Here is a 12,823-nt window from a genome sequence, read left to right as displayed (position 1 = left end):
TACAAAAACCTTGAATCAAATCTAATTCAAACATTTTGTTTTTCCTTTCCAGGGTGGTTTGAGCTCAGTAGCCCATGTGCAGGTCTCAGTGGTGGACATTAATGACAACCGGCCCACTTTTTATCCAGTCCTCTACACAGTCAGTCTCAGTACCCATAGCGCCCCGGGAACCTCCGTTGTCAAGGTAACAGCCAATGACCCTGATGCTGGGGAAAACGGCAGGGTGACCTACCGCACGGTGCCTGGAGGAGGCTCCAATTTCTTTACCCTCAACAAGGACACAGGTGCGTGTCTGTGTGTATGTGTGTGTCAATGTAGCAAGTGAGCTAAACTTGGTGAAACTGTATAACATATAACTGTTATACAGTTTGGCTGAAGCCTTCAAACTTCAAACCTTTCTAAGAGCTCTCTGCCTGTGTAAGGTAGTATTGTGTCCACTTAGGAGTGTTTAAAAAAATCAGCAGATAGAGTAATTTTTTTAGAGTAACATTTATTTGTTCTGCTCTATTTATCCTACTTCCTCTGCAGGTGTGATTTCTCTTTCTCGCTCACTCCATGGCAAAGCCAACACGGTAATCTCCATGGTGATATCAGCTGAGGATGGTGGTGGTCTGACAGCGCCAGTCAATGCCAAGGTGAACGTGAGCATCGTGGGAGGCTCTGTAGCGTCTCCTGTGTTTGAACAGGCACAGTATTTCTTCACTGTGCCCGAGGACGTTCTCAGAGGGACGGCGGTGGGAGTAGTCCGTGCTTCTGCCAAGACAGGTGAGGACACCTGTATGCTCATGTCCTCTGTTTAAGTATTTTTTTCTGTTTATTCTGATGTATGCCTGTCTGTTCTGCCTTTAGTCATCACAGGATTGCTTTTATCAATTTCCTTCACATACCTCACCAGTGGGAACCTGTTTTATGTGACTCACCTGATTCCATCTTTCTGACAAGTACCAGGACAGAAATGCACTAATGGGTTGGAGAGTGCATGATGCCTTACCTCTCACTCCGGCAGTTGTACAAATACGCAAGCAACAAGAGCATACACTCCATTAGGAAATCACATCCATCACGCAGCGTGTGCTTTACTGGGGATTATTTTCACTGTGGCAAGACTTTTATTTTCATCTCACTATTAATGATGGAGAAATGGATTTGGATGGGGCTATAATTCTGAGTGGGAGTCAGAGTGAAGTGTTCTCAGTGGTGTAGTGGACAGAAGCGCACTCATCTCTGTCTGCGTAGCTGTATAAGGCTTTCGGTGAATCCAGACCCTCACCCACTTTGAGTAAACCCAGTGCTTCATTAACACTTACGTGAGAAATGAGCTGAAATAAACACACCACATCCATGTCTACTAAAAGAGGATGTGGATCTGTCATGTGAATTTTTTATTCGCTGGGTATGTATTCACTTACCTAAAGTGGAGTGGAAAATCAACAGTCTCTCTCAACTCTTTCAGTCCCTATTTAGTCGTGAAACTTTTAGTAGATCAGTCATTTTTTAACAGTTATTTTGGTCATTTATCAAGCAAAAATGACAAAGGTTTGCTGCTTCTAGCGTTTCTTTGCTGCTTTTCTGTTTTGTACTGTTGTGAGTTGAATACCAAACATTTCGAAATTGTGACATGCTTTTTTACTGCTGTCTTCCATTTAGGTGTCTCTAAGGATATCTTCTATTCCATCTCTTCTGGAGACCCTGATGGCTACTTCACCGTGGACAGTGCTTCTGGTACCATTCGTACAGCCCTTCCTTTGGACCATGAGACCTGCTCCAGTCTTGACCTGGAAATCCAGGCACGCTCTGGCTCTCCTCCAGCGTACGGAACCAGCCGGGTACGCATAACCATTTCAGACGTCAATGACAACGCCCCCACCTTCCTCCCCTCCTCATCAGAGTCCCTGCTTCTACCTGAGATCACCAAAATGGGGACTGTTATCTACCGCATTCAGGCAACCGACAAGGATTCTGCTCATAACGGTCAGCTCAGCTTCGACCTGGTCTCTGCTGGGGCTGCAGGCAGCAGTGGCCAGCGGACATTTGGTGTTGACCGAGGAAGTGGGGAGGTACGTCTGATTGGCAGTCTGTCATATGAAAATGTCCCACGCTATGACCTTCAGGTGATTGCCAAGGATGGCGGAGCGCCTCAGCTTAGCTCCACCTTCACGCTTGTGGTCCACATCCAAGCACAAGATGCACAAGGCCCCAACTTTGACACCCTGACCTACCGTGTGGAGCTACGGGAAAACACACCTCTCAACACGCGTTTCCTCCAGGTTCGAGCACTCAACAGAGAGGCCTCTGGGAATGGTGGGAGCTCCTCTTCGTCTTCTTCCTCCTCTATTTCCTACCGCCTTAGGCCTGATGGTGACGCTGCTGGTTTTGGCATCATGCCAGACAGTGGTTGGCTGTTTGTTCGGAGCTCTCTGGACCGAGAGGTCAAAGACATGTACCTGTTGACTGTCCTGGCCACCTCAGGGCCAGGAGGGGCGGGGAGAACCGGCAGCGCCACAGTCAGGGTGACGGTGACTGACGAGAATGACAATTCCCCCAGACTGAGCCAGGAGAGGGTCTTCCTGGCTGTCAGAGAGAACGTGCTGGCCGGGACAGGGTTTGGCAGGGTGTCTGCGACGGACAGAGATGCAGGGCTAAATGCTCGACTCACCTACAGGCTGCTGCATGCTGACAGACACTTTCAGATCAACTCACAAACAGGTAAAGATAAACACAGTGACTTAGCTTTTTTAGTAGCATTTAAGAGCAGCAGTGTTATACTCAATTAAATGTAATTAATGTAGTTACATGTACTCCAGAAGCAGCACTAATTCCAGCATGATTTCCCTTGAAGAATTATTGATTTACTGCTTGTCAGTTACATTAACATGGTATTTAATCCCTAACTATTGAACGCAATCCAAGTTAAGGCCTTCCCTCAATTTGTGTTCCTCTTCTTCTTTAGGTGAGATCAGCACCCGCCTCGCCCTGGACAGGGAGCAGCAGTCCAGTTACCAGCTTGTTGTGGTCGTACAGGATGGAGGTACGCCCCCTCGCAGTGCCACCGGCACCGCTCATATCACTGTGCTGGATGAAAATGACCACGCCCCCAGTTTCACTCATGCCAGGCCGGACAGGGAGCTGCTCCTTCAGGTGGGAATGAAGGGTGACTAGATAGATCTGGCTTGAGAGAGATCCAGCTGCTCTGGGAGATGAATATTACAACAACATGAATGTTGAGAAAAGATGAGTAACAATCCCTCTCCATTGTAGGTGATGGAGGGGCTTCCATCTGGGACAGTCTTAGGGACTGTGACAGCTAAGGACCCAGACGAGGGAGAGAACGGGACTGTATACTACTCTTTATCAGGTGATTATTGTAAATTCTCTCACAGTTACATTTCTACATTTAAATCACTGCCATCAACATACACATAACTATCCAATTGGTAACAATACATAAATAATTTTATATGTCTGTAGTGTTTTGTCATCATTACTTTCACTTTGAGCTGATATCCATATCTGTTGCATCAACAGGCTCCAGAGCAGAGCGTTTCTCCCTTAACCCGACCACTGGTGAGCTGAGAACTGCTTCCCCCCTGAGATGGGCAGAGCGAGCCGAATATATCTTCACTGTGACTGCTGCTGACCACGGCACACCAGGCCTCAGCTCCACCTGCCAGCTACGGATACAGGTAAACATAATCTGTACATTTTTCAACCCCCCACAGCTGCATGCACAAACACCTGCACATTTGTTATTTCTTAAAAACAGGTCCAAGGCATTCAGCATTTTTAAACAAAGGCCAGTTTGGTGACCAAGCCAAAAACTGTCACATCTACACATTACCTCAGCCCTCTTGCATTCCTTGCTGCGAGTAATTTCCTCAAACTTTGCACAAAGTGAACAGTGTAACTGTCAGAGGAATTGGAAAAGGAGGTAAATATGAGAAGGAGAAAAACTGAACCTGGGCCTGTGCAAACAAAATCATCTATCCAATCTCGCGTGTATTTCCTGCTCCAAAGGTTAGTGGGGTAACCAAGACCCAAGGTGAGAAACCCTGAGCTGCAGGAGGGAGCTGGTCTTGACTGAGTTATTGTTCTGAACTTTCTGTAGAGGGGTCAATCCTGCATATCAACATACAATATCAGGAATTCAACAGCAGGAAAGAAAATGGTCTGGCTGGTGTTTTGCTTTGACTATGGAGCTTTTAACTCAGTGTTTTTATGTGATGTGATTTCAGAAAGGAAAAGGATGCTAATTACAGTGGGAGTGCTTGCCTTAGATTTCGCTTGCGCCTTGCTTGTGCGACACTGAGATTAGACAGAGGGGAAACAGGCACCTCTGAATCAAATGTTCCCAGATGAGATTTGATGAGAGCCAGCTGCATCAAATCACACAAAGAGAAAGGGAATACACCACTACACGGTAGCAGGCGGTGATACATATACACACACAGACACACTCACTGTAACGACACATTCAAACTTTGTCATGAGGTAACATTTCCAGATAATGATTTTGAGATAACATTTCAAATAGCTGTGGGTGAAATCAGACACAAGGATATTGTTATACACCACAAGTACTATTGTACACATGCTTGCAAACTTGTAAAGGAAAAGGCATTGGAGAAAGCAAAGGAAAAGTACAAGTAGTACAGTACAATACAGTTTCTTGCACCATCTGGTAAAATATTGCATTGAAGATAACTGAAAAGCTGTGATGTACTTGAGCAAACGACTTTAAAAGAATTCAAGACTTTCTTCAACCATAATCCTGTCACCTTATGTGTCAACATTTGCAGATAAAACATACCACAACCCTCAATTAAATGCATTAAGTTGTTGTTGAATTTATCTTGAATTTCAAAATAACAGCCCCATTTTGTTTTGTGGTAGACTGTGACTGGCTGGCTGCATCACTACAATGAAACACAGGAACAAAACAGAACATGGTTCTATTTTCTAGCTTTAAAGAAAAAATAGGAGTCATTAACACTGACATATGGTTTGTAGCACATTTTGCAAATGTCTGCACAGAGGGTCAGTCTTTTTAGTCAGCTCATGAGACTGAATTATGCACATTACCCACACAGTTTTCCTCTAGTTTTAGACTTATCCGTGCTAATCGTGCTTGATGTAGACACCAGAAAGATGCAATTCATTGCAAGAGATCTTGGTAATGAAAGCAAAGGATGGTGTGTGTATAGATATTTTTGATGATGAAACCAGAGCTTGTTAAAATCTGCCTATGTTTGCTGTCTGTAGAGTTCTTTGATCTGCCCCAGAACCATATCGAACTGTGAAACTGTTGCTCAAAGTGGCGAAAGCCTCCTGGCACGTGTTTGTTTCTGACCAGACCGCTGCATATGGAGGCTGCATTTAATGCTCTGCATTATTTGAACTGGAATATTTACAGTTTTCTCTCCCATCACACCCTTCATTATTTTGTCACAGATCACAAATCCTGACTCTCATCATGAAGCCAGAATGCTGCAGCGTTGAGATATTTACTGGAAGAATTGAACGTAATGTCTCCATGCACAATGAGAATGCCTGTGAGGGTTATTATAGTAATAACAACAAAACAGACACAGACTACAGCCCAAGGCTATGTTTAGGGATGGGCTGGGGTGAGAGCCATATAGCTGCGTTGTCTGCAGAATACCAAAGGAAATAAAATCCAGTTACATGCACAGCACAGCGCTCGCCTCGACACTTTTTCTTTCTATGCTTGGTTGAAATGATGGTTATAGATATATACTGAAATGTTTTCACTTGTTTCTTTTACTGTGTTCTGGGATAGATACATGGATGATTAAAAAAAAGAATTTCAAAGTCAGTTTATTGTACTAATTTTAATGTTGATTGCTTGCACTGCAAAATCTCAATCATCATGATTAATTCAAGTAAGCTGCAAGAAATTCTGATCCTAGTTTCCTTTCCTTTAGGTTCTTAGCTCCTCCAGGTCCAGCCCCAAGCCCAATGTGCTCTCAATGACTCTGAACACAGTCGAAGGTGCTGCTCCGGGCTCCATCATTGGCTCCATCCGCCCTCATGACAAGCCTGACTCTGCAGTATTGGAAGGCCAGGTGACCTACCTAGTAGTTGGGGGGACAGACCGGGACGGGACTTTCATGGTGGACCGTTTAAAGGGTGACGTATATCTGGTACGCGAGCTGGACTACGAGAAGGGGTCAAGGTACACTCTGCACATCGAGGTGTCTGACTTCTCCCAAGCGTTTCCCAGCAGCCACATGGTGCATCTGGATATCAGCGTACAGGATAGCAATGACCACACCCCGCAGTTCACAGAAGACCCTGTGACCATTGTGATCCCAGAAAACATAGAACCAGGGGCTTCCATATATACCTTCCAGGCTGTGGATCAGGTGGGAAACCTCTTTGTATATAATGGATATATTTTCATTCATCATAAATCAGAGCTAAATCTGGTTAGTTTTTTGTTAATTTTTTCATTTTTCCTTGCTAGAAAAAAATTTCCACTAATTCGTGTGCTCTTTTTTTTATAGGATGGCAGTGGACCCAACAGTGAGCTACGTTACTCCATTGAGCACTACTGGCCTGACACGCCTGACCTCCTGACCCTTGACCCCTCCAGCGGAGTACTGACCCTTGGCCAGAAGCTAGATCGTGAATCCACCCCGTCCCTCTACCTTGTGGTGTGGGCCACAGATCAGGCAGTGGATCCTTCTCAGAGGCGCTGGGGTTCGGTCACTGCACGAGTGTTTGTGACGGACGAAAACGACAACGCTCCGGTCTTCAGCTCTCCATCTGCAGTCAGCGTCATGGAGGACCAGCCTGTAGGGTGAGTGGCATGTCTAACTGTAGCCTGCCTTTGGTGCCTTGATGCACATTTCAGTCATGACTGACAGCTTTCAGTCATCAGACCACAAAGGAAGAACATCCAGGAAGCCTGTTATAAAATAAATAAGTGAATTTATGTTCACTGCTCCAAGTCTGGAAATTAGCATATGGTTGTCATGTTTGTTCAAATTTGACATTTTGTTTGTATCTTTATTGACAGGTTTGTGATTTTGTACGTGATGGCTCGAGATGAAGATGAAGGTGAAAACAGCCGTGTGTCATACAGAATCCAGACAGGCAACAGTGCTGGTCGCTTTAGTCTAAACTCCAACACCGGTAAGCCTATTTTTAGGGTGACACGCAACATCTAAAAATAATGTTAAAATTAACAGCAGACTGGGATTTCCCATAAATATCCAATTTACACTCCATCAAGAGATGATTAGAGTAAAATTCACCACATAATTTCTTGCATTTACAATCCTCTTTTGAATGATTTAACACTGCAGGACCAGTATGTGGCTTTTCTCTCTGGGATTTCATGATTGATAGATAATCAACATCCCACCCATTGAAGCCCCCTGGATGAACAAAACTTTCCAGAGGATCATAATTATTCACTGAAGTGCTGCGTCTACAGGGTCTCAACTGCTAAAACACTCATAACCCTCATAACCCTCTTTATGATCTTTCAATGCCGTAGAGCAATATTTCACTTGAATAACGCTTTGGTGTGCTTTTCTTGACGGATTTGTTCATGGGAACAGATCTTTATTTGGGCTCGGGACGTGCACGGCCTTTGATATCTTATATATGTGTATGTGTAATCTCTTCATCACTGGAGCAGGGAGGTGTGGGCGTGCTCAGCTTTGGCTGAAATGGGATTAGGAACCATAAGACAGACATTTAATGCAGCTTCCAGATGGAAGAAAGTCTTTACTTCATTACTGTCAAGTGTCTGGTACATTAGCAGGGGTTGATTTCACCTCTGGTTCGTTTCTCAGACTGTGTGGTGCTTATGACTTAAGCTTATGGTTAATAATAGCTGTAATAGCAGATTAGCATTGTATTGCAAAGACATTCACCAAACTGCCTGGCTAATGTGGGGGGTATCATTAGCCTGATTACTGCTTGTAAATTATACGTCTGCTCAGCCAATAGTAAATTTCTGTTATTTCACATTACAGCTGCTTTACTGCTGGTTTTATTAAGCACTTGAAAGCTAATGTTTCCTATATGTCTCTTCATTTCTTCTCAAGTAGCGAAAGTAGATAAAACATTTCATTCATGCTGTCTGAGAACACTGCATATATTCTTATTCTTATATCTGCTTGTTCAGGGTATCATTAAAGCTCTTGTCAGACTTACATAAGTAAAATTATTCCTGTACACCTTTTTTATGGATGCCGAACCCCGTTAAATGAAAAACTGTCTTGTGCATGACGATATGCATTTTTTACAGTACGACGTGTTTTGTATTTTTGGAAACCTTAAGATCTTGGATAAAATTCCAGTAAATTTTAAAGTGATTTTGAACAAAGCTAGTCCGGAGAGTGCCATCATCATGCGGTTGATACTGTATCAGTAACACTAATCTGGCTACAGAGGTGGATAAAATAGTACAGTCAATTTTTTGCATCTGTCTGTGTTTTGGTTAAAACATGGCAGCGAGCAGAACTTCACAGAACATCAGAGCCACAGTCTCACACACCAGTCAACATATGATGTACAGTGTGTGTTTGGCTTGCCGTGCCATTAATACATCATATCTCTGAGACAGAGTGTGAACAGTACACACAGTTCTGGGTACTGTTTGAGTTTGCTTTAATCCCTTTGCTTGTGCTTTGCAATAATTATACGCATTAACTGATAAAGCTTTGCAATACACAGATTCACATTTAAATTCATGTTCAAAGTGCCAGACGTAAATAGCTGGAATGAAGTAACTGTGGTATCTTGCTTATTGTGGAAACTCTCATAAAGCAAAGCTGTTAAGGTTTTTGTTTTTACTGGTCCTCAAGGCATTTAAATGGTGCCTTTCTCAGGTACTCAAAATTACATGTTCACAAAAACAATCTAAACACATTTAGACACACACGCACACACACACACATTTCAAGACCAAAAGAATTCAATTGAAAACTAGAGATTTTAAGTGAAGTAATCAAGTAAAGTTTTTTATTCACTGCTCACTGAATATTTTTCTTTTTTGTAGGATCTCTCTCCATCCTTAAAGCCTTAGACCGGGAGGAGCAGGAAGTCTTCAATCTGACAATTGTGGCAGAGGATCATGGGATACCTCAGCTATCCACCTCTCAGGTGCTGTGTGTTCAGGTGATTGACGTGAATGATGAAGCTCCAGTGTTCCAACGAGCTGAGTTTGAGACCCAGGTGATGGAAAATCAAGGACCAGGAACAACAGTGTTGACAGTGACTGCCACTGACAGGGATCAAGGTTGGTTTAAATGTGTTACTTCAATATATAGATGATGTAATGTACTCATATTTTACATAGATCTGCTCCATAACTCCATATAATATTGAAGTTTACAGATTCCAGGAACACATTTTGTACTTTTAAGAATTATGGATAATTTCAAGAAAGAAGGATGTAGGACAAAGTCAAAGACAAAGATATGAAAGCATTAAAAGAAGAAAGGTTCCAAAATTCAATGCACGGCGACTTAAAAGGTACAGCTGATGTACAACACATATGCACCCAGTAAGAAGGCCAGAGAACTAAACAAGAGAGAGGCATAATGGTTTTGAGAAACCACATGACTTTAAAACAAACCGCAAGCTCATACTAATGAAAATGTGTGGTTAGATTCATTGTCCAGAGCCTTATATGTCTGGAGCTTTTATTAGGGTTTGCTAACAGCTCTGTGCAGCTTTGGGTTCATCATATCACTGCCTTATTACATTACATGTAGTCTATTTTCTTTATTGCTTGTTTTGTAATGTGTCCGGCCCTTTACTTTTTTTTTGTCTGTCCTGTGATTTAATGCAGGTTCTAATGGCCAAGTGACATACGGGGGTGTGACAGAGGATGGCTTCATCATCAACCCTGTGACAGGAATCATCACCACCACAAAGGAACTGGACACAGAGCAACAGGATCACTACACACTCACTGGTACTAAAATATCTATTGTGGAGCTTAAGCTCATTTATTTCCACAGAGCAACATCAGTTTAAACTTTTGTGTGGGATCCAACATCTCATCAGTGACAATTTCCACCTCTTATCAGTGTATGCCAGGGATGGAGGGCTGCCTCCTAACTTTGCCAAGGCTGTAGTCCGTGTGGAGGTGCAGGATGTGAACGACAATGCGCCGGTCTTTGCAAAGCCATGGTACAGACTGGAGGTGCCAGAAAACCAGGCCCCTGTAGAGCTTTGCTTTCTCAAGGCTACAGACCCTGACTCAGGTCCCGGTGGAGAGCTTGAGTACAGGATTACTGGTGAGAAACAGTGTTGTGTATCTATTCCAAGGATTTTATTAGAATGGATTTAAAGAGTGATTTAGTTTACCACAATTACTCTAATTGCTGTTTCAGGGTGCAACTGCTGTGAAAATAACAATATCCTGTGAAGCACAGTGAATTTTTCTCATTTCTGGTGTTTTTCAGGCAGCATATGGTCAATTTTATATTTATAGATTGTTGACAGATCATTGCAGTTGACACTTACCATTTTTGGTGATGTCTCAAGTTGTGCTGAAAGTGTGCAAGATTTGGACTCAGTAGAGAGGGGATACATGCAGGATTTGGACTAATGCATGAAATGAAAGATCAGACCCGCATACAGCTAACCCAGGCATGCTCCTGTCTTATTTCAAATATAGTGCATACCATATACCTGTCTGGAGCACGTTCAGACTTTGACTTAAGTGCAGAGCTGGCACAGATGTTCCCCATCCTTGTCTTCTTTTATCAGTCAATCCATAGAAAACTCTTTAATTTTTAAAGATTTTTCTTTCTTATGGCGCATGATCTCCTTCCATTCAGCGGGAGACCCTCATGGAGATTTCCAGCTCCACGCCAGTACAGGAGCCCTGTCTACCTCACGCGGCCTAGACAGGGAAACGAGGGCAGAATATACCCTGGAGGTGGTGGCCATGGACCGAGGCAGCCCTGCTCTCAGCACTACTGTCACAGTGGAAGTCAAGGTGCTGGATGTCAATGACAACAGCCCTGTGTTCAGCAGAAGCAGCTACTCTGTGGAAGTGTCAGAGGATGCTGCAGAGGGCACACAAGTTTTGGAGGTAAGCAAAAAATAGGAATTGAGGTGATTTGAGACTCAGAATTCATGCATTTATCATTGAACATCTCACTGTCTTACAGTATATTTTACTTTTATAGCAAATATATTCATATGTCAGTAATTCTGATTCAATCTTATAAACTTATTTGTCCATTTTCAGGTGTCAGCCACGGATGCTGATGACGACCTGAATGGGAAGGTTTTGTATTTCCTGAGCCGAGAGATGCACGGAGCGTTTACTGTGGACGAGAACACTGGTCGTATCACCACAGCAGCACCTCTGGACAGGGAAAAGTGGGCGTCATACAGCTTCCAGGTGTTTGCTGTTGACCTTTCACCTGCTGCACCCAGGAACACCTCTGCTCAGGTAAATGAGGTTACATGTTGAATGTTCCAGTTGCCCTTACATGTTGGATGTAGGAGATGAACTTTTTTTATGCTCATTAGCTCGCAAAAATTTCCTGCTTTACCCACCTGTGCTGTCTTCCTTCTAGGTGACAGTCACCATCCTGGATGTCAACGACAACGCTCCTTTCTTCATTCAGGATCCACTGGTCATTGAAGTGTCCAGCAGGCGCTCCCAGCGGGTTCTAGCCACCATGAAGGCAGAGGACAAGGACTTTGGAGCTAACGGTTCTGTGTTTTACCGTTTTGCCATGCCAGTGAAGGGTTTCAGCATCAACTCCCTGACTGGGGAGATCCAGGCCACTGAGCCACTGGCAGATCTGACCCAAGCTCAGAGGACATTAATTGTGGAAGCCATGGACCAGGGCAGTCCAGCTCAGTCTGCACAGGGTGTGGTGGTGTTTTACGTGAAGGAGGTGGAGTATAGTGGCATTCGCTTCTCTAGGAATGCCAGAGATGTCAGCATACAGGAGAATGCTGCAAAAGGTTGGACATTATTATGTTCTTATTAAGAATCAGTTCATTTGAGCCTTTATACCCTTTTGTGGTCTGTCCTGTCACAGTTGAGAAATATTTTCTCTGTTCTTCTTCCAAAACTCAGGCACAGCTGTGGCTCAGGCTCAGGCTCACTACCCAGATGGCACACGTAAGGGTATCAGCTACAGCCTCTTCAGTGGGAACAGAAAACAGGCCTTCAGCATCAGCTCCTCAACAGGTAGAACTCACAATAAAAGTGTGAGACTGTAGATTGCCAATAAGATGGGGATTTTATAAAGTTGTATACACAAACATATGAGTTTTCCAATCATGTCTTCCATTTCTGCAGGTGAAATCTGGGTGCAGAGCTCCAAAGGCCTGGACTTTGAAGACACCCCCAGACTCCGTCTAGTTGTGAAGGCTGAAACCCTGTCCTCCACATCTTTCATGGCTATCAATCTGATCCTCCAGGATGTCAATGATAACCTTCCTCGCTTTCAACTGCAGAATTATGTAGCCTACATGAGAGAGGCACAGGGATATGAAATGCCAATTATACAGGTACTCCCAAATGTAAAACCTGCATCATAAAAAATACCATGTCAGACTTGTCCTCGGTCTACTGGAGTTTTGCTAAGGGTAAAAATAAATTCTCATTCTTTCTTTTTCATTCCACCCCTCCACCTCTTCCCAGGTGGTGGCTGAGGATGTGGATCAGGGCCAAAATGGTCAGGTGACCTACTCCATCCAGTCATCAGGCATGAGCGGCCTGTTCAAGATTGACCCGATGACAGGAAGCATCACCACAGCAGCCATCATGGACCGTGAGATCTTTACCCAGACCAAGTGAGAACAGATC

The 12,823-nt window shown here is 43.8% G+C and overlaps 1 protein-coding gene across 1 annotated transcript in view; it reads left to right on the top strand.

Moving 5' to 3' along the window:
• The window catches only part of LOC121191117 (protocadherin-16-like), an 81,598-nt gene that overhangs the window by 62,271 nt on the left and 6,504 nt on the right, over positions 1 to 12,823 (top strand). The window contains exons 6-23 of the mRNA XM_041052197.1: positions 53 to 284; positions 529 to 765; positions 1,648 to 2,706; positions 2,951 to 3,138; positions 3,259 to 3,355; positions 3,526 to 3,683; positions 5,943 to 6,383; positions 6,525 to 6,820; positions 7,040 to 7,155; positions 9,035 to 9,274; positions 9,830 to 9,955; positions 10,071 to 10,280; positions 10,827 to 11,083; positions 11,243 to 11,449; positions 11,577 to 11,973; positions 12,089 to 12,202; positions 12,314 to 12,525; positions 12,659 to 12,810. Of these exons, the coding sequence (XP_040908131.1) occupies positions 53 to 284; positions 529 to 765; positions 1,648 to 2,706; positions 2,951 to 3,138; positions 3,259 to 3,355; positions 3,526 to 3,683; positions 5,943 to 6,383; positions 6,525 to 6,820; positions 7,040 to 7,155; positions 9,035 to 9,274; positions 9,830 to 9,955; positions 10,071 to 10,280; positions 10,827 to 11,083; positions 11,243 to 11,449; positions 11,577 to 11,973; positions 12,089 to 12,202; positions 12,314 to 12,525; positions 12,659 to 12,810 (4,739 nt within the window). The remainder of the gene's footprint in view (positions 1 to 52; positions 285 to 528; positions 766 to 1,647; positions 2,707 to 2,950; positions 3,139 to 3,258; positions 3,356 to 3,525; positions 3,684 to 5,942; positions 6,384 to 6,524; positions 6,821 to 7,039; positions 7,156 to 9,034; positions 9,275 to 9,829; positions 9,956 to 10,070; positions 10,281 to 10,826; positions 11,084 to 11,242; positions 11,450 to 11,576; positions 11,974 to 12,088; positions 12,203 to 12,313; positions 12,526 to 12,658; positions 12,811 to 12,823) is intronic.

This window comes from Toxotes jaculatrix, chromosome 12 (genome assembly GCF_017976425.1).
Source record: "Toxotes jaculatrix isolate fToxJac2 chromosome 12, fToxJac2.pri, whole genome shotgun sequence".
In the NCBI taxonomy this organism is placed as follows: Eukaryota; Metazoa; Chordata; class Actinopteri; family Toxotidae; genus Toxotes; species Toxotes jaculatrix.
This window is presented reverse-complemented; position numbering and strand designations above follow the sequence as displayed.